Raw genomic sequence first — 20533 nt, 5'->3', positions numbered from 1 at the left:
TATGTTATACCATCTCCTTGTAATCAATCATTCCCTGCTGAGAGTAGCTATCCACTACCATTCTATTATAAATGTTTTGTTGCATTATTCTTGTGTAGAAACAGTGAAGTAGGAGAACAAGTGTTGGATTTTCCATACACTGTAGTGTGTAGTTTAAGTGTTCTGATGGATACAATAGTAGGTATGTGTGATCATAATGATTAGAATAGAATTGAGAGTGAGTGACATTTGAAGTAAATAGTCATAGCTAGATACTTCTGTTTTAGTAATGTTCTTTAAGAAGAAATGCGATTATATTTTGAGGTTGGCACGACCGACAAATGTAGAAATCATAATACCGTACACTTTTATTTCATAGGATAAAGCTATTTCACAACTGAATGGATAATCAGATTAATGTGGTTATATAAGTGCAAAAAGGGAATATATCCCATAACACCCGTAACAATAATGATTCAGAGTGATGAAATTTGATTTAATGCATGAAAGTGTTAATGCAACTTCACATGCTTATTAGGTTCGGCTTTGATGATACATGTAGTTCAACTTTATGTTTAATAAAGATGAGCTTTATTTCAATATTCAATCCTCATGGTTTATTTGATTGCTTTGAGCTGATAGAATAATATTGTTGTATAGTCAGTATAAACTTATTTGATTGATAAGTGCACGTAACAACTACTTGGTTAAGAAGTTTAGCAAATTATTCATTAACACGCTGTATGTATTAGACCTTTTATTTAGTGCGTTTGTATATGTTGTATATGCACCTCCTTTCAAGGTACTTCCTTTCAAGGGTTTTCTTCATGGATTCATCTCATCGATAGTCCACACCCGAGACATCAGTGACAATAACGCGCAATTTGGACCTTTCTTTGGATGCGACCCCCCCCCCCTGATTTGTTTAATGTTTGGTGAAGGACGCTCTGCTGTTAATCCCAAGTAGCAGATATTTCCCAACGAAACGACACCGTTTATAGTTATCTGAGGATAGCCTTCGGAGGATTTTAGGGAGAATATTTATTGATGCCTTTCTTGTTGAACTTCATGTGAATTATGTGTCAGAGATATTGTTGCTCCTGCCAATGATAATCCCGAATTAAAAGGAGGAACATCCACACGTATAAACGTAACCGTTGAATTGTACATTGTATTTATATTTACATTGTGCTAAGAGAGCGAACCTGGTGTTACAAATGGCGACCCTGCCAGGACTTGCTCTCGATTAGATTTGTGTTATGTGAATTGTCACAATCTGTATACGATTTACACATTGTTTTAATGTTTGTTATTTGATTATTTGTAAAGGAGCCAGCACCAGCGCATGTTAATGATATAGTGTTGTATTGTAAAGAAAGTACATCACATTAAGGAGGTATTGTTATGAATACATGTGCATTGTATTGTCATTTCTGGGCACTTTATTGTTCCGCGGAGGAATATGTAAATAAAGAGTTCGACAAGATGACCGAGATCGACCAAACACCTTGTTTGAGAGTCTGGGTATTTTGGTGGTTATGATGGTTCGCTAGGCCAAGTTAACCTCCGTAACAAATTGGGGGCACGTCACACGAGTTCGGCAGGGTTTCTGCGGACTTAGGTGATTTGGTCGGGTTTGATATGATCCCAGGAGTGTTTTTCGTTCTCGCTTGGCCGAGGAATTTCGGTGAGTAGCGTGGTGTAGCACTCTATGCTATGTCGTGGACATGGGCGATCGCGATACAGTTTACGTCGCGTCGCGCAACTACGTACAGTATTGTATGTAGTTTGCATCGTGATTGTTACAGTTCACTGTATGATCAGGTTTTACAATTTGAGAACGCATGATGTGTTTATGGCGTAGTGTGTGTGTGTGGACGCGGATCGAGTGATATGTTATACATTTTGATGTAAATCGGTCGTCTCTCTGTGTCTGCGTGGGGGAAGCTCACGGTCGTATTTCTTTCGGGATCGAAAGGGTTAATTTGGCACGTACGTAGTGTTGAGGATGGTTTAGTCCGGTTATACGCTGTGCGTGTGTAGTGTTTGCGTGGAAGCGTTGGTCAAACGTTGGTCGTTGGTCCCGTACGTGGTGGTTCGTGTGTGGTTTAGCACACGGGTTATTCCACGGTGGTTCGTGTGTGGTATAGCACACGGGTTATTTCACGGTTGTTCGTGTGTGGTATAGCACACGGGTTATTTCACGGTGGTTCGTGTGTGGTATAGCACACGGGTTATTCCACGGTGGTTTGTGTGCGGTTTAGCACACGGGTTATGCCATTGTTGTTCGTGTGTGGTTGTTTATGAGCACACGGGTTATTTCAAGTCGATTCGTATGTGGTGTAGCATACGGGTTATTCCCAGTCGGGTCGTGTGTGGTATAGCATACGGGTTATTGTTTATAGTGTGACTGGTTTTCTTCAGTTGAAAAGAGTTTTTCAGCTGGCTGGCTGGTGATAGTCAGGTTTTCTTGTAGCACTACTAATTGTACATTACTGGTGCAGAATGGAGAAAGATTAAGAGTTTTCCATTGAGAAGTTTGTGGATTCACCCACAGTTGAGGAGTTGCTAACCTTAAAAAAGGTTGATTTGTTGCGTGTTGCAGAAAACTACAAGGTTCCTGTTGTGAAGAGCACAATGAAAAAGTCAGAGATTACACAGCACACAGTCACATTTCTTGTAGATGAAGAAGTATTTCCCCTCCAGGCATTGCGTAGCATATCAGGTAGTCCCCCTGGTGATGTGCAAGGGAGTGTAGAAGTACGTCTGAAAGAGCTTGAACTTGAGAAAGCGAGAATTGAGTTAGAGAGAGAGAGGGTTTATCTAGAAAGGGCTCGTCAAGTTGGTGAGAGAGAGTATGGTGTAAGCGTCAGTGGTGGGCATTTTGATATCGCCAAAAGTGTCAGAATGGTCCCTGAGTTCGATGAAGGAGATGTGGATAGATATTTCCTGCACTTCGAACAAGTGGCGGATAGCATGGAATGGCCGAAAGAAAAATGGCCTCATCTCTTGCAGACTAAGTTAAAGGGAAAGGCATGTGATGCTTATGCTTCACTGTCGCGCGAAGAGGCTCATCATTACGCAACAGTAAAAAAGGCAATTCTGAACGCGTACGCCTTGGTTCCTGAAGCGTACAGACAAAAATTCAGGAATAGTAGAAAACTAGATTCACAGTCATTCAGAGAATTTGCAAAAGTGAAGGAAATTACCTTCACTCGTTGGCTGCAATCAGTAGGTGTGGCTACTGTTGAAGATTTGCGGGAACTTGTTCTACTAGAGGAGTTTAAGAGTTCGCTACCTCAAGAGGTGCGTTCGCATATTGAGGAACGAAAAGCGAAAACTTTGTTGGTAGCTAGAACAATGGCTGATGAGTATACTTTGTCTCATAGTCATGGAAACAGGTATGTAGGAAGCAAATATGTACTGTTACAAGGAGTAGAAGGAGGTTACGTTGAAGCCCCTCTTCACACAGTCGATTTGCAGTCAGGCCTAGTTTCAGGAAGGGTGAGCCTTGGTGTTAGGAAGTCACTTCCTATGGATGGTGTAGCATTGATATTAGGCAATGATCTTGCAGGAGACAAAGTGACTATTCCAGTGGTCAGTGCAGTCCCTTTGGATAAAGAAGGAAATGAGACGGCTGCATTGGTTCAGGAATTTCCTGAAGTTTTCCCAGCTTGTGTAGTCACACGTTCCATGTGTAGAAAATCAGAGGAGTCTGAAATGAAGGCTAGTCCAGGGGATATCGGTCTAGAAGGGAGTTTCTTCTGTCAGATGGATGATGTAGAAGTAAGTAGAAACGCAGCGTCAAAATCACATCAGATAGGAGATGAGTCTCAGCCTGTAGATGAAACTGATGTTGAGAGAAGTGCAGGTGAGAGTGTGAAGCCATTCATGTGTGTGGTTGGAGAAGAGTTGAATCACACAACAGATGATCAATGTGCTGAACTAGAAAGGAAGTTTTCAAGTGTGAAGCTTAAGAACTCGGATGCACTTTGTGATCTTGACAGGAAATTGGGTCATTTGTCCCATGGTGAGAGAGATGATGTGAAACAGATCATTGCAGATTTTCCGGAGTTGTTTTCAGATGTTCCTGGTCGCACAAGTGTGGTGCAACATGATGTGGATGTTGGGGAGACAGATCCCATCAAGCAGCACCCTTATCGTGCTAACCCAGAGAAGATGCAGTATTTGCAGAGTGAGGTGGAGTACATGTTAGAACATAACATTGTAGAACCAAGCACTAGTGCATGGAGTTCACCATGTGTATTAGTTCCCAAGCCGGATGGCTCATATCGCTTTTGCACGGATTACAGGAAGGTGAATTCATGTACCAAATCGGACTGCTTCCCTATTCCAAGAGTCGATGACTGCATCGATCGTATTGGAAAAGCGAGCTATGTAAGCAAGTTTGACCTACTGAAAGGGTATTGGCAGATACCTTTAACACAGAGAGCAAAGGAGATTTCTGCGTTTGTAACTTCAAAGGGCCTTTTCCAGTATACCGTGATGCCGTTTGGGATGAAAAACGCCCGGCTACCTTCCAACGCATGATGAATGAGTTGATTTGTGGATTGGATGGCTGTGAGGTATACATCGATGATGTGGTGGTTTACAGCGATTCTTGGGATGACCATGTGAGAACGGTGAGGGAGTTGTTCAAGCGGTTGTCGGCTGCCAGTCTCACAGTTAACCTGGTGAAAAGTGAGTTTGGGCATAGTGAAGTGCAGTTTCTTGGTCACGTCGTTGGTCATGGTCGAGTTCGTCCCGCAGCGGCTAAAGTCCAAGCAGTCCAAGATGTCCCTGTTCCCAAGACGAGGAAGGAGCTGATGAGATTCATCGGCATGGCCGGATACTACCGTCGCTTCTGCCATAACTTCTCGGATGTTGTGGCACCCTTGACCAATCTCCTGCGGAAGAATGTGAAGTTCCAGTGGTCAGCAGCATGCCAGTCTGCCTTCGACCAAGTGAAGGCAATCCTGTCAAGTGGTCCTGTATTGGCAGCGCCGGACTTCAAGAAAGGCTTCAGCCTAGCTGTCGATGCCAGCGATGTCGGAGCAGGTGCCGTGTTGATGCAAGCTGATGACGATGGGGTGGACAGACCGGTCTGCTACTTCTCAAAGAAGTTCAACGCGCACCAGCGGAAGTATTCTACCGTTGAGAAGGAGACCCTCGCGTTAATTCTTTCGCTCAGCCATTTTGATGTCTACGTGGGCAGCACAACTCAACCGATTGTTGTGTGGACTGATCACAACCCACTGACATTCGTCAACAGAATGAGAAACAAAAACCAGAGACTGATGCGATGGAGTTTAATCCTACAGGAGTACAACCTTGACATTAAGCACATTCGCGGAAGGGAAAACATTGTCGCAGACGCCCTTTCTCGTGCTTAATTGAGACATCTCAATATTTTGTCTTGTTGCCAGATGCAACAATTGTGCAAATGTATTTTATGTTTGTGACACTTTAAACAGGTGTAATTCTGTTTTGCAAGTACACAGGACAGTGTGTGTACATCATGTATGTACAAGTGGTACATGTATGCATCTTGCATACACTATAATTGTGATGCCAACAGCATGAATGGCATTTTGAATGTGTAAATAACAACATGGAAGTATCTTCAGACATGTTTGTGTTAATAAGGAAACACAGCAAACTATATTTGTGCTTTGAGTCACTTACCAAAAGTAGACATGATGAAGGCTGTTTTAAGTTATGCTAGTCATCAACAGTTGTCAAGAATGTGAGTTGCTGGTAAAATGATTTCAAACAGGTAGTGTCGCTGTTTGGATAGAGAATTTTATGTATCGAGTAATGCAGGTACCGTTCAGGTATTTGAAGTTTCATACTTGTACATGCACAGGTATTGGTAAATTTGTTGTGGCATACACCCTAAGTTTATTGGATGTTGCCTTTTGGATTTAATTAGCATGTATACTTTATCAGGTACAGAAATTATAAAGTTATACATGTACAAAGCTTTTGCTCATTATTATAGCTCAATCATAGCCTTGGCAAAGGTGTTCAGTATTTCACAGTGTATCCAACATACCAACAAGCATGTATTTAAGCTGACTGTGTTATACCAGGATGTATACAGGCAGGTATACACTCACTTATTAAGTTTAGGTGTACACACAGGTTATCATCAAGTATATCTCATTCAGGTTCATTTGATGTTTTGTCAGGCAGGTCATACTCTTTGTGTTTTGTATGTTGACAGGAAAGTTTTCAGAAACATAAGTAGGATATATGACATTTGTTGATGTTTTAACGTTTCAATAGATGCTGACACAACGTATACAGGTATATGTAAGTCACATATCATGGAATATGATGTTTTGGTTGTAGGTAATATGATGTATATGATTACATCAGTTGGATTATATGCAGTTACTTCTTGAAGAGATGGCGTGTTTATGATCTTCGTACACAGGTTAATCATTATGACAGTGTAAAATTGACTTATATGTATGTTCTAATGAGGAAACCATCTGATTTTGGTACAACGTGTATTGTTTGTATGCATGACATGATTGCATAAAGGTTAAGGTGTTGAGAAAGTTAACATTGCAGTATTCAGTGTTGCACAACTACATGCAATTCTAGTATGCTGTAACTCACAAGCAGCAGTAACTCACGAGAGTGTTAGATTGGTACACGTTGAATGGTACTAAAGTCGTGCATGTTTTATCACAGGTTGTGATGATGATATAGCCATAGCATACATTATTTATGTGTTCTTATAATGATGCAACCATGGCAAACGCATGGATTTATAAGGGTGAATTGGAAGAGGAATGTACAATGCTGTTCCAAAATATTGTGCATAGAGTCCATTTGTGTTAAAACGTTAAATGCACTCTTTTAGGGGGGAAGTGTTATGGATACATGTACATTGTATTGTCATTTCTTTATAGTTCCGCGGAGGAATATGTAAATAAAGAGTTCGACAAGATGACCGAGATCGACCAAACACCTTGTTTGAGAGTCTGGGTATTTTGGTGGTTATGATGGTTCGCTAGGCCAAGTTAACCTCCGTAACAGTATTTACATGTATTTTGCATATGTGCGCAATTTATCGAGCAAGTCAAAGCGACCTCCTCTGAAAATAAACAGGTGATATTCTGTAGTTGTACGGAGTATATGTTCTCAGAATTTTGTACTGATTTCTATTACATTGAATTTCATCGTGATAGACTATGGCTGACTTTAAATCAAACCTTCTTGCCCCTGCTAAGGCTTTGTGTAAGAAGGAAGATATAGCCCTTGATATGGCGTTATTACTCATTGGGGAAGAGGTGGATGGTGTGACCACAGATGAGCTAATAGTTGCCTTGTCTGAGGTGGTAGATTGTGTTCGGAGTGGCATGGTTTGAAGCGTCAGTCTCACATCCAGTCTCCCTCTGTAGCACTCCTCGTGGAACTGGAAATCAAGTCCTCCCAAGTGATGATGCGGGACCAAAACATTCACTTGAACATACATGGGGCACCTAGACCGTTTTTCTTGGCGCTACTCACTGATGTGGCCGGACCTTCATCAAGACGAGTGACATTTGCTGAAGCCAAGAGGAACTTGAGGATGGCAGATCCTGCCCCATTGCAGCCTCCCTCATCTTCAAATTACAGATCCGCCTTACCACAATCGAGTCAGGAGCATCAACATGCCTCTCCGTACGAACATCAACCGGCAACTCAATGTTTACCCATGAGTATCCCTGCTACGTACAGGAAACTGCGACCCTTTTCTGGATCTCCGTCAGCCAAGGACGAAGATCCCTTCGACATCTGGGTGGATCAGGCAGAGGGTCAGCTGGAAGAGTGGACGGCTGCCGGCATTGGAAAGGTGGAGAAGAGAAGGAGGATAAGTGAGGCTCTCAGACCACCTGCTTCGACTATAGTGAGGGACCTGAAGCTCTATAACATTCACGCTTCGGCTGGAGACTATGTTTCTGCTCTAGACGCTGCTTTTGGCACCACTGAGAGTGGAGAGGAATTCCTGCTGAAATTTCATGATACCGCGCAACAGGAGCGTGAGAAACCTTCAGATTTCTTAATGAGGGTTAATGTGGTACTCCGCCGCGCCATCCGAAAGGGGGGAGCAGAACCAGAGAGAGCAGACTACCTGAGACTCCAAAAATTCATCAGGGCCGTTCACGATGAGATGCTTCTCATAAGCCTTAGGTTGAGGGACTATCTGCCAAACCCGCCTTTCTTCAAAGATCTACTCAGTCGAGTGAGGAGATATGAGGAGGAGGCCTCCCAAAAGAGGTAGAGGACACCTACCAGGAGTAGGAGCCTGCAGGCCCTCGCCGAGCCATCTACAGGTGTCATGGAAGCTCGCTTTGCAAGATTGGAAGAGCAGATGGCTGCGGTGAAACTGCCGAATATCGCCATGTATAACGCCCACCAAACACCCCAAGCTGCAACCAAACTCCCTGACTTCTGCTACAAGTGTGGTCAAGATGGACACTTCCGCAGAAATTGTCCCAACCCTCCCGACTTAGCAGCAGTGAACCAGAAGTTGTTGAAACATATCAATCAGCTGCAGGGAAACGAGCAAGGGCGCCGGAGTCGGAGCAATCAGGGGCCCGGATCATCTCAAGCTCCCCAGACCTTCTCCCAGCAGCTGCAGTAAACGAACTTCATCCAGATACAGAAAGTAAGAGTCAAGGAGACGTTCCTGATGGTTTGGTGGGGGAGAGAACCACAGCCCTCAAAGTGTCTCTTGGACAGTGGCTCCCAAGTTACCCTACTCTCTGAAGGACTTAGCAAGAAGCTAGGCAAAGAGATTCTGCCATTGGAAGACCTCATCCTATAGCATGGTGGGGGAGGTCATATACCATATATTGGATACACGCATATCGAGCTCGGTTTTGACCCATCATTCTCAGGGACGTCCAAACGTGTTCATGCATTGACACTTGTCATCCCAGACAATCCAAACACAGCTGTCCATCCTGTGGTGGTAGGCACAAATTCTGGAATATTCGAATCGTTGCACCAAGCCTGCCAGATAGAGAAGGAGGGCGAAGTCAGCGCTGTCTGTGCGGCAATCTACCAAAGAATGCCTGCTGAGACTAGGACGGATGTCAAGCAGTTACCGATCCAGTGGGGACCCATCCCACAGGTGGAAAAGGATCGTCTGCTTGACAAACTTCAGGAAAGGTCCCGTGTTTTCTGTCTCTTTGACCAAGACTATGGAGTGACGAGTAGAATAGAGCACCGGATTAGACTAACAGATGAGACCCCCTTTCAAGAGCGTTCGAGAAGGGTAGCTCCCTCCGACTTGGTGGATCTACGGGCCCACCTGCAGGAGCTCTCCCAAGCAGGGATCATAACGGATTCGAAGAGCCCCTATGCCTCCCCAATCGTCCTCGTCAGGAAAAAGAACGGGAGTCTCCATCTTTGTGTGGACTATCGCACATTGAACTCTCGAACTGTTCCTGACCAATATGCTGTCCCCTTGATCCAGGAAGCAATTGATGCCCTCAATGGAAACCAATGGTTTTCTGTGATAGACCTGAAGTCGGGGTATTATCAGATCCCCATGGCAGACTGCGACAAAGAGAAGACGGCGTTCATTTGTCCAGTAGGATTCTTTCAGTTCGAAAGAATGCCTCAAGGAGTGAAGGGAGCCCCCGCTACCTTTCAGCCGTTGATGGAACGATGTATGTCGGGTCTCCATATATGTGTGGCGCTCCGACAAAATGAGTCATAAGTCGCACGGGGAGTTTTCCCGTAATGAGCCGAAAATGAAGGGGAAGCACTACTCGGGTCAAAATTTTTTTATGACGGATTTTGATTCCTTTATGTTTTATCTGTTTGTACAGAAAATTTCAGCGTGTGAAAATGAGTACAAGTGTCCCAAATCACCGTTTTTCTGAGACAATTTTTTTCGGTTACATTTTTTTCGAACGCTCGCCTTTGCGTTGCGTTTCGCACCTATTGTTCTTGCCAGATCGAGACTCCGCCTCCGTTGCTAGGGTGTATGCTAATGAGGCATTGCTCTTGACCCCTTTGAAGACAAAACAAAGCATGGTGCGCGCGGCGGCGTCGGCGGCCAAGCGGCGAGGGCTATAGAATTACGCAATAATAGTGAGCTGACCAAGGCTATTGATTGCATGACCAGCGAGTTTCGTTTGATACATGCACTCCATTTCAATGAGTGGTGATTGACATGACGCACAAATCGCACTGAAAAAAATAATTCCAACGAACGATCACGCAAAATTTATGATACTTTATCTATGAGCTGATACAATGATCACATATCGAACTCGAAACCTTTTTTTATGCGTGTGTGTACTTTTACAACGGTTATTAATTGGCCTCATTAATGAATTTGTTCAAATAATCATAACTTTCGTTCCCTGGTATGTGACTTGCTGTTTAAAGTTCATCTCTGGAGATATAGTAGGGCCTAAGTTGTCAATTATTCTCGTTTTTATAAAGTCGACAATTTGTGTGATAATTCGCCAAATGTATGTAATGCGTACTATTATTTCCCTGGTTAATGAAACTTATTGCCTTATTACTTATAATGGTTTGGGCCGTGACGGCATGGAGAGAAATCGGAAGACAAACATTATTAATGCCCAGATAACTCGTGTTCCCTTTGGAGGATATTCTGACTCTAGTCATCTGTGTATTTTTTTAGAAGTAGGACCTATTTGAGAAAGGGACAGAAAGCTGTGTCGCTACTCAAAAGTGTGCTCCTTCATTTTGTTTTGTTTTTTAATCAGAATGTTTGTAATGATAGCTGTTTGCCGTGTATTGCGTGTAGCTGACATGTGAGAGGTCAAGTCTGCAAAGAATTGGGTTGGCTAACAGCTTTGCCAATAAGCAGCGCTAATTGCCCATTGAATTGCGTATTCTGAGGAATTTCGAATGAAAGAACTCGGACGGCAATGTTCAAGCCTTGTATCCGAGTAAACCCCGCATCAACGAAGCCTTAAACAATGAAAGGTAAACTTCCTGCTATCAAGGGGTGGATAATCACGCAACCAGTATTCTTTCTTCGCCATTGATAGCAGAATCAATGACGGAATTGATTATGGAGCAACAGTGTTGGAGGATCGGCATTATGTCTGCTAATTTGTAAAGGAATTTTTCAGTCTCCTTTTGTGTTCAGAACCACAGTCAGTGACGCTAACTTACTCTATCTCCTACAAGCTATCGTTACCATCTTAAAACGTGAATTTTATGAAAGGCTAAAAGTGATCATGGAATCAGTTCTTCCGCGTGACACATGCAGGCTTTTATAATAGCATACCAAGCTTAAATCGTTTACAGATCTGTATAGAAAGGGCGGGGATACACACTTATCGCAATCATCCGCATTTGAGAGTGATACGCTCTATTACTTTTCTTCATCTTTCCCCCGACAAAGACCATGGTAATTCAAAACAAACAAACAAACAAACAAACAAACAAGCAGTTGATTTATATCAGAACGTAGAGATTTTTTTTTTTTTTTTTGTGTTTCATGTATGTATAGGTCATCTCTTGATGTATAGTAGGCATTTGTTGTCGTTTTTACAGCGTTTCCTAATAAATGCCTATAGCGAAAAACCAACAAAACTTCTATCAAGGAGGGAAGGGAACTTAAATTTAAATATCACATAGTTTACAGAAATCAGACATGTAAATAAGGCAATCATATACATCCGCACGGCCGATTGTAATCTCTTACTTTGATTATCAAACATGATCGCCTGCATTTACGTGCTTTTTTTTCTAATTTCTTGAACTTTGCCTCATTTTCTCTCTTTTTTTTTAAACAATTGCTCGAAACATTTAAAAATCGTAACACAGTCTGCTATCCCACAACATAATATTCCATTTGATTTGTCACTTATTGTTGGTCGGGTGACGCCAAATGTTGGAATCTCGAGCGATGATACACGGCATTTTGTTTGTTGGTTTTCGTCTCATCGCTCAAAAGAATTTTGACTACGATTACAAGACATACAGTTGTAACTGATGGTTTACAGAAGTGATCATCAATTCAGTAAGGATTAGTCAAGTCATGAATTCACTTTACCCATCATGACTGTCTAATCGAACTACGACATTGTTTGGGTAACCGCGCCTTTTTATTCTCATAGTTCAAACTAATTCTTGACATAATCAAAACAAATAATTCTTTTTCAAATTTCTCAAAATACTCAATAGACTGCCTAAGTCAAAACTTTCTACAAAGATTGCCTATACGGCAATCTTTACTAGCCTAAACAAGTTTTCTAGAGTTATCAGTTCCCCCTATGACAATGACTTCGATCGCGTTTTGAACTTGTATCGAACTACTTTCAAAACAGCTATTACCTTTGTAGTTCGATTAATAAACCAGTCTTTTGAATTCATAACCAACATTCGTAATCGTAACAATACAGTAACATAGTACTGCATGTCAATAAAAGTTTGAAAATGTAAATGCTATAATAGTAGCGCCAAAAAAAAATGAGTAACGATTATCTTCATACATTCTAATTCCTAGTGATGTCGCTACGAAAATGACACATGGTTTGGTTCAAGCAAATAAAAGTAAAAAGGAATGGGATATACTTCTAATGATAGTACCACGTCGTACAATGCATTTCACTGTATTTTGTATCATTTGGTTACGTTTCTGTGCGCTTTACGTATACGGAAAATAAAAGGCAGATTGGTGCTATTAACATGCTAACACGCAACGCATTCAAAATGTTTTTTGAAATACACCGTACACAATATAATGTTCTAGTATACGGTTTGAAACTTTGAATTTGCGAGTCCTTTATGAAATTATGAGCAGGGTTATTACATTATCAAGCAAAAATTAAAGTATTTAGGGATTCGGATTTGCGCAGGAGACTAACAGTGCTATATATGGCGATTGTTCGCAACAGAGACAATCTTCTTCAATAGATATACAATGTAATTCTGTTTTCATGAATTGAAAGAGAAACGAAAAGAAGTCAACTTTTTAACTTCATTTAGCTTTCTCACCAATTGAACTTGATTTGATCTGCCATGCATGATATCGCTGTGTGCTCTATTAATTATATTAAATCATTTAGTCGGCGTGCTTGTTTTTTTATGCAGAATATCACAGGTAAGTTTAATTCATTGAAGTTCATAATGTTTGTACATATGGCGTGTTCGTTGTTTTCTATTTTCATTTTTATAATACAAGTATATCACGTGTCCATTATCTGATTCTGACCACGAAAATATGGCGACTGTTTAAATGCGGAGCATGTACTGGAAAACTGTAATGTCTCCTGCCAGTATAGACATACTAATTTCTAGTCTATCCCCGCTTAAAATTGAAATGAAATTGAACAAAAAACAAAAAACAAAGCGAAGTTCGACTTTCAGTAGATTTCAACCGTTTTGTATAGTGCCTGATTCATGTAATGGACACAATTCTTTAGCACATAAGCAATCACACAACTTTCGTGAATAGATGTGTCTTAATGATTGCATCTCATGGAAGAAAACTCGTCTCCTTGCCTGAATTTTATAGCTTCTTCCTGTTCAAGCTCGCGTGAAAGAAATAGTTGAACATCAATCGCAATCATTAAGAGAGGCACATTCTTAGAAATAAGCACAGGAGTACTGAGACACACTACGAAATAAAAACGGGCCTTTTATCGCTATTGACAACGCATGACATTGAAATGCTTTTTTTTTTCCTTGGGGGAGGGGGGTAATACAATTGATTATTCTGAAGGTTCGTTAATCACACAATGAAATATGGTTTGCTATTAGCTTAGGTTTGTTAACAAGAAAATTAAATGCGGTTCCTTTCCGGTAGTTCCTTTACCCGAAAGTAATCAAACAATCATTTTTTTTTTTTTTTCTGATAAGGTTTGTGAATACAAAACGAAGTGAAGAAGGCCTAAGTATTAATTCCGAATATTTTTCAGTATCATTATTTATGATCCACTTCTCAAACGCAGAAAGATTGTAACTGCACATGTGATGTAAAAAAAAAAAATAATTCCGCTTAAGCTACAAGTTAATTGTTTTTTATATGCTATGCTATTAGAAAAGTGACTGAGAATCATTTTAAACCCAACGTGAAGCTGTCAAGCCTACATCAACCTTTGCTTCTGATACGTATAATATGTGCAGCATTGGCAAGCGTGATAAGCGATAATTACTGTGCACGCGACGCCTATAAAGGAAATGTGCCTTTAATATGGCGGGAATTCATAATGTTACGGCTGTATACAGTTGCAGCAGAAAAGACGCGAAAGCAGTTTTTGATGCTCTGCAACATTACGACCATGTGCGTAATTTGAGGGTTTTAAGTACACGCAAAGAACACGATCTCAAAAGACGACTATCGTTAATCAACTTCATTAACTTTTTCTACCGATGCTGTCTTTTGAACCCCCGCCTAGAATAGGTTCTCAGGTTCTATTTAATAGGTATTGGTACTTGCTAAACGCATCCTCTTTAGTTTCCATTGACAACAACATGGGAGGAGAATGGAAGCGATGAACGCCCTCGCTAAAAGACGCTTCTCGTAAGACGCATTGCGTGCCCACCTACAATAGGTTCTCAGGTTTTATTTAGGTATTGGTACTTGCTAAACGCATCCTCTTTAGTTTCCATTGACAACAACATGGGAGGAGAATGGAAGCGATCAACGCCCTCGCTAAAAGACGCTTCTCGTAAGACGCATTGCGTGCCTTCTTTTCTTTCTACTGTTTCCTATTGTTTGTGAGTTAAAAATTGCGGCAAACCACAACGCAGCCGACACACAACGCGTACCGACTCATTCATGCGGCGGCAGCGGCACGGACACAAACGCGCCGAAGTTTACATTCGGGCTGCCGTATTGGTCAGAATCGTTAATGATAGACCTGTCCTGCGATTGGTTGATTATCTTACATACCCAAGCTATCGCCTTATACGGTAGTGCGTGCGATGGAGCGTAAACGCCGTCGCTAAGCAGGACAGTTGTATTGTTTCGTCCCGTGAAAGAAACAGGTTGTGAGCATGAACATAGCCTGAACTTTGAGAGCGATTTTCTCCGTTATTTAGAAAATCAACTGACATAACAAACGTGGTTAATATTCGTTTTTATGATCTATAGGGATGTCGAAATGAGTTGTATTACATATCAGTGTAAAGCTTAGAGGCTGTAGAATTCACTTATAGGCATAACTACGATTTCATTTTTTGCGACTTTTGACTCATTCCGACGGAGCGCCACACATATTCGAAGTTTTGGTTTATATGGATGACATCATTGTCTTCGGGAAAACTCTGGAGGAAATGGAAGAACGCCTTCTCCGTGTTCTCGACCGTCTACAGGAGTATGGTCTCAAGATTTCCTCTGAGACGTGTCGGCTGTGCTGCACCTCTGTGAGGTATCTTGGGCACATAGTTTCTGGCGATGGTGTGAGGACAGACCCAAGCAATACAGAAGTGCTTCGAGACTGGCCTGCTCCCAAAACTGTGAAAGAACTGCGCTCTTTCCTGGGATTCACCGGATACTACCGGAGATTCGTGAAGGGGAATTTGACGATTGCTTGACCTCTTCATGAACTGACTGCAGTCACATCACAAAAGGGACGCACAAAGGAAGCTGGAAGACCCAAACCTTCAGCAAACATTGGTGAGAAGTGGACTCCAGAGTGTTCTAGGGCCTTCAAACACCTGAAGGATGCCCTAACCAATGCACCTGTGTTGGCGTTTGCGGACCTACAAAAGCCGTTTGTCCTCCAACTCGATGCCAGCCGAGATGGGTTAGGTGCAGTTCTGTGCCAGGACCACGACGGACACCTGCGTCCTGTAGCGTATGCTAGTAGGGGCCTCTCCAAGTCAGAGCGAAATTACCTAGCCCACAAGCTGGAGTTCTTGGCGCTGAACTGGGCGGTTGCTGAACGTTTCAAGGACTACTTGTATTTTGCCAAGGACACCGCAGTTTTCACTGACAACAACCCTCTCACCTATGTTCTGAGTAAAGCTAAACTAGATGCAACAGGCCACCGATGGGTGTCAGAACTAGCAAATTATGACATAACCATCCACTACCGTCCCGGCCGAATAAACACCAATGCCGACGTACTCTCCCGACTGCCCAAGGTTAGAGGTGCAGATGACTACACAGACCTCAACTACCTGGAAGCTCGGCTAAGAAATGAGGTGGCAGAACCGGACCAACAGATCGGTCTTGAATCTACAAATGCCGTCTTGATATCTGTGTCTAGCAAGGAGGACACACCTTCTGCACATGTAACTTCTAGTCCATTGATAACCTGCCTTTCCATACGTGCCGAAGCCATTCCCGACGATTATGAGTTCCCACATGTCAGTAATATGTCCAGCCCCACCAACTGGAAGAGTGCTCAGAATGCTGACTTAACCATCAAGAAGGCTACGTCTTGGATTCAGGCTGGTCGAAAGCCAAATGGACGCACCCTGAAGACGCCAGAGGAACGCATCCTGGCACGAGAGTTTCCCAAGCTGAAACTCATTGAGGGCGTACTTCACAGGATGCTAAAGGACCAAGATGGCGAGCCCGTTTACCAGCTAGTGCTTCCGGAATCTCACAGGAAGGATGCACTCCGCAGACTTCATGATGAACATGGACACTTGGGCACTGACAAGACATCCTCCCTCATTCGGGCTAGATTTTCCTGGCCCAAGATGGCCATAGACATTGAGAAATGGATAGGGAACTGTAGAAGATGCCTCGCCCGCAAGACCCTACCGACTAGGAGTGCACCACTCCACAGCATCCAGACAACTCAACCGATGGAGTTGGTCTGTATGGACTTCCTGGGTTTGGAAATGGATGGAAAGGGATTCAAATCCATTCTAGTCGTAACTGACCATTTTACGAGATACGCACAGGCATTTCCCACAAAAGATCAATCCGCTCGCACTGTCACGAAAACTCTGTGGGAGAAGTACTTTGTGCATTATGGCCTACCTCAACGGCTACACTCCGATCAGGGCCGAGAGTTTGAGGGCAAGGTTATAAAGGAGCTTACTCAACTTCTTGGCATCAAGAAATCCCACACTACACCCTACCATCCCCAAGGAGACCCCCAACCTGAACGGTTCAACCGGACCCTTCTCAATATGTTAGGCACCCAAACAGATGAACAAAAGGTAAACTGGAGCCAACACGTAGCGAGCCTGGTCCACGCTTACAATGCTTCGAAGTCAGCGAGCACAGGGTACAGTCCTTACCTGCTCATGTTCGGCCGGGAAGCACGACTCCCAATCGACGTAACGTTCAACACACTTCCAGATGGGACAACTGCCCTCGACCACGTGAAGTATGTCTCAAAGTTGAAAGCTGGTCTTCACCGAGCATACCGAGCAGCGAAGGAGGCTTCGGAGAAAAAAGCCACAAATAAGCGACGCTATGATCTGAAAGTTCGTGGCGGAGAACTTCAGAATGGTGATAAGGTGCTCGTGCGAAATGTAGGAGTGAAAGGTCCACACAAACTGGCGAATCGATGGAAACCTGATTCGTTTGTTGTGGTGGGACGCAAGAATCCATCCCTGCCCGTATATGTGACTCTGCACCTCAAAACAAACAAAAAGTCGCCAGACATGAATTTTAAGTTAAGACCATATTCTGAAAGAGCAGACTTTAAGCTTTAAAATGATGTATAACTCAAATCAAATGGACTCCCCTAACCTATCTAAATATTGGAAAGCAAGCACAAAGTCAGGAAAAGTGTGAACTGAGAAAAGAGGCTCTAAAGTACAATGTCTATTCAAGCGCTTAATCTTTACCAAACCGTGCTGGCTGTGCGATGAATGGGACAAAAACAGGAAGTAAACCACCAGAGTAACAACAATGAAGGGATTATCAAATTAAACTGAAATTAGGCATGCCTCATTCACACATTCTGTCCATAATTAATGCCAACTTTCAAAGCAGTAGCCTTATCCTTTCAAAAATTATTAGAGTTGAAAGTGAAGAGTGTGGACAAGATTTTTCAGAAATGAAAAAGGGATTCTAAAGACACACCTAATCACACTATTCTACCAAAAATGTTCGAGATAAACTGCTAAAAAACACACTTTCCTGCCCGTTTTATGATACCAAATTTTAGCATAATGTAAAAGAAGACCTGCTCTTTCAGAAAATATGAAAAAGTCAAGTTCGGCTAGGTTGACCCATTTCACTTAATTTCAGTCCTCACGCAAAATCAGTGTGTGCGACTTTATGTTCGTTTTGAGGTGCACTGTCACATATGATGTCCAGCCAGAAGCCGGTGGCAAAACTTTGACGCTGCACCGCAACTTGCTTCTCCCCATTGGGTCAACAGATGCGCCCAACGATGAGCACAAACCTGTCCTCTCTCCCCGAACTTCAACCACTAGGCGCCCCAGAGCGAGGGGGCGGCGAGTCAATAGAAGCCCGCAACCAACCACAGCCCCGCCATCGAGTGAATCTGAGAGCGACGGATGGCTCATACCTCCTTTGTCCTCACACCATCTTCGGGACCAGACGATCCCCAATCAGCCATCCCGTGGTCAGCAAAGAACAGGTCAACCCGAGCATGTTCAGGCTCAGGCCACTGGAGACACCCCCGGGAGGGAGACGTCACGGAAAATCGAGTTCCCACCGCAGAAAGGCAACGCCCCGAGGCAAGAACTAAAATGACTTCTGAAGAGATTTCAGAGCAGGATGCTCCCATAGCAAACGACTCTCCAGAAGAAGTCCAGAGTCCTTCTCCTCTCGATGTCCAAAGTCCAACATGCGAGCTGCCTGAAGAAATTGATTCACCAGGCGAGACACCTGCCGTTGGAGATACCAACGTTCCTGAGACTACTGACATTATTGGCACTCCTATCTACCCTGATAGAGCTGATTCCCCAGCTTTAAATGGCGTTCCCGAAAATCCGCACTCCACTACTCCAGACCCAGCTGGTGAAGGCAGAAACATCGCCACTAATGAGGAAACTGCAAACCACAACGAGGTTGCTCAGGGAGTTGGTGGTGAGACTGGCAATCCCTCACCGTTGTCTTCTGGGCATACACATTTGAGAAGGTCGTCCAGACAGAGTGTGGCACCTGAACTACTAAACTATTTTGGACGAGGTCAACCACTGAACTGTTCGGTTACGACCAGCCCAAAACGTGAAGGGTTGTTTACTGCATTAAGACAAAGACTGTTAGGTTATTGATTCGAGCTAGATTGCTAATCATGTTTTGAAGTATCTAAGTAAATTTTGTTTATGCCCCCCTTCTTCCACCGGGACGGTGCGAGATTTGGTGGGAGAGAGTGTAACCCCGGGTTACAAGGTCTGTGATGAAGACCACAGAGTTTGGAGTCTTCAACCTCAGTGTATACACACACAACCCCTTCCTCCCATATGCACGTGCCCTCTTGTGCATTGTCCTCCAGTCCCTGTTTCCGTCCTTATCTTTCTTTTCCCCCTCTCCTTTTACACGGGGATGCAGACCCCTAATGTACATAAGTCTCTCCTCATCTCGTATTCGTCTTTCCCCTACCAACATCGGTACTGCCAAAATTTTGGGAGATAAAGATAGAGTTCCCATAGTGCCACGTCCTCTTGCCCCCTTGGACGTTGGAGAGAGTGGATGTAATAAGGCGTGGTGCTGACTCCTTTCAAGGTGAGACCACTATTATGCCAGTTTTACATGTCATAAACCTTATGGCGATTACTGTAATTTCAGTTTACATGCAAAGTGAAAGTATAATAGACAGATAAACTTATTCTTTGTAAAGGAAAGTTAGGATGTTCAATTGATGGAACATTTCACACAATGACTCAAGCAAGGCTGTCAGTTTGCAGCCTCAATATCCATGTATATGTGTGTGAGATGAATTGTGAGGTTTATAGTGTAGTTTGAACAATACCTGTGGTATAACCTCATGTATTTATGCTATTTCTACACCATGCTATACGAAAATGATGTAGATTTGAACTCTGCCATGCAGACGATTTATCAGTTTAAGCTAAATCATGTGCTTTGTAATGGCTGAAGATAAGCAAAACTTTTAGGGTCTGAATAGTACAGGCTAAAGTTTGGTGGGTTTGTATGCTATACCAATAGGGCGTGAGAGTAAGAGAGAGAGAGAGAGAGAGCCAGCCTCTGTGGAGAGAAAGGACTTGATTGTTTTAGTGCTTGGCTCAGGCTTCATCCCGATTTTAGGACAAAGCTGACAAGAACGGTGTTTGTAGTGTGCTTGGTAGTGAAATACAGTGCAGGCTTGATAGGTATATAATATACTCGTATGTCATACCATCTCCTTGTAATCAATCATTCCCTGCTGAGAGTAGCTATCCACTACCATTCTATTATAATTGTTTTGTTGCATTATTCTTGTGTAGAAACAATAAAGTAGGAGAACAAGTGTTGGATTTTCCATACACTGTAGTGTGTAGTTTAAGTGTTCTGATGGATACAATAGTAGGTATGTGTGATAATAATGATTAGAATAGAATTGAGAGTGAGTGACATTTGAAGTAAATAGTCATAGCTAGATACTTCTGTTTTAGTAATGTTCTTTAAGAAGAAATGCGATTATATTTTGAGGTTGGCACGACTGACAAA

General features: G+C 42.8%; 2 protein-coding genes across 2 annotated transcripts in view; both read left to right on the top strand.

Moving 5' to 3' along the window:
• LOC140235879 (uncharacterized) overlaps window positions 1-20533 on the top strand; it is a 44220-nt gene that overhangs the window by 12323 nt on the left and 11364 nt on the right. The window lies entirely within an intron of this gene.
• On the top strand, window positions 7436-8620 carry LOC140236254 (paraneoplastic antigen Ma1 homolog). Its single transcript, XM_072316217.1, has 2 exons — window positions 7436-8253; window positions 8335-8620. The coding sequence occupies exons 1-2, from the start codon at window positions 7436-7438 to the stop codon at window positions 8618-8620; spliced, it is 1104 nt and encodes a 367-aa protein (XP_072172318.1).

The sequence above is a fragment of the Diadema setosum genome, chromosome 12 (assembly GCF_964275005.1).
Source record: "Diadema setosum chromosome 12, eeDiaSeto1, whole genome shotgun sequence".
Taxonomy (NCBI): Eukaryota; Metazoa; Echinodermata; class Echinoidea; order Diadematoida; family Diadematidae; genus Diadema; species Diadema setosum.
Note: the sequence above shows the minus strand (reverse complement) of the source record. Positions and strands in the feature narration are given on the sequence as shown.

Excerpts from the sequence above, each read along its gene's own strand:
- LOC140236254 (XM_072316217.1), top strand. The coding sequence starts at position 7,436 with ATGCGGGACCAAAACATTCACTTGAACATACATGGGGCACCTAGACCG. Across the intron at positions 8,254-8,334 it reads GAGGAGGCCTCCCAAAAGAG|ATTGGAAGAGCAGATGGCTG; the intron begins GTAGAGGACACC and ends TCGCTTTGCAAG.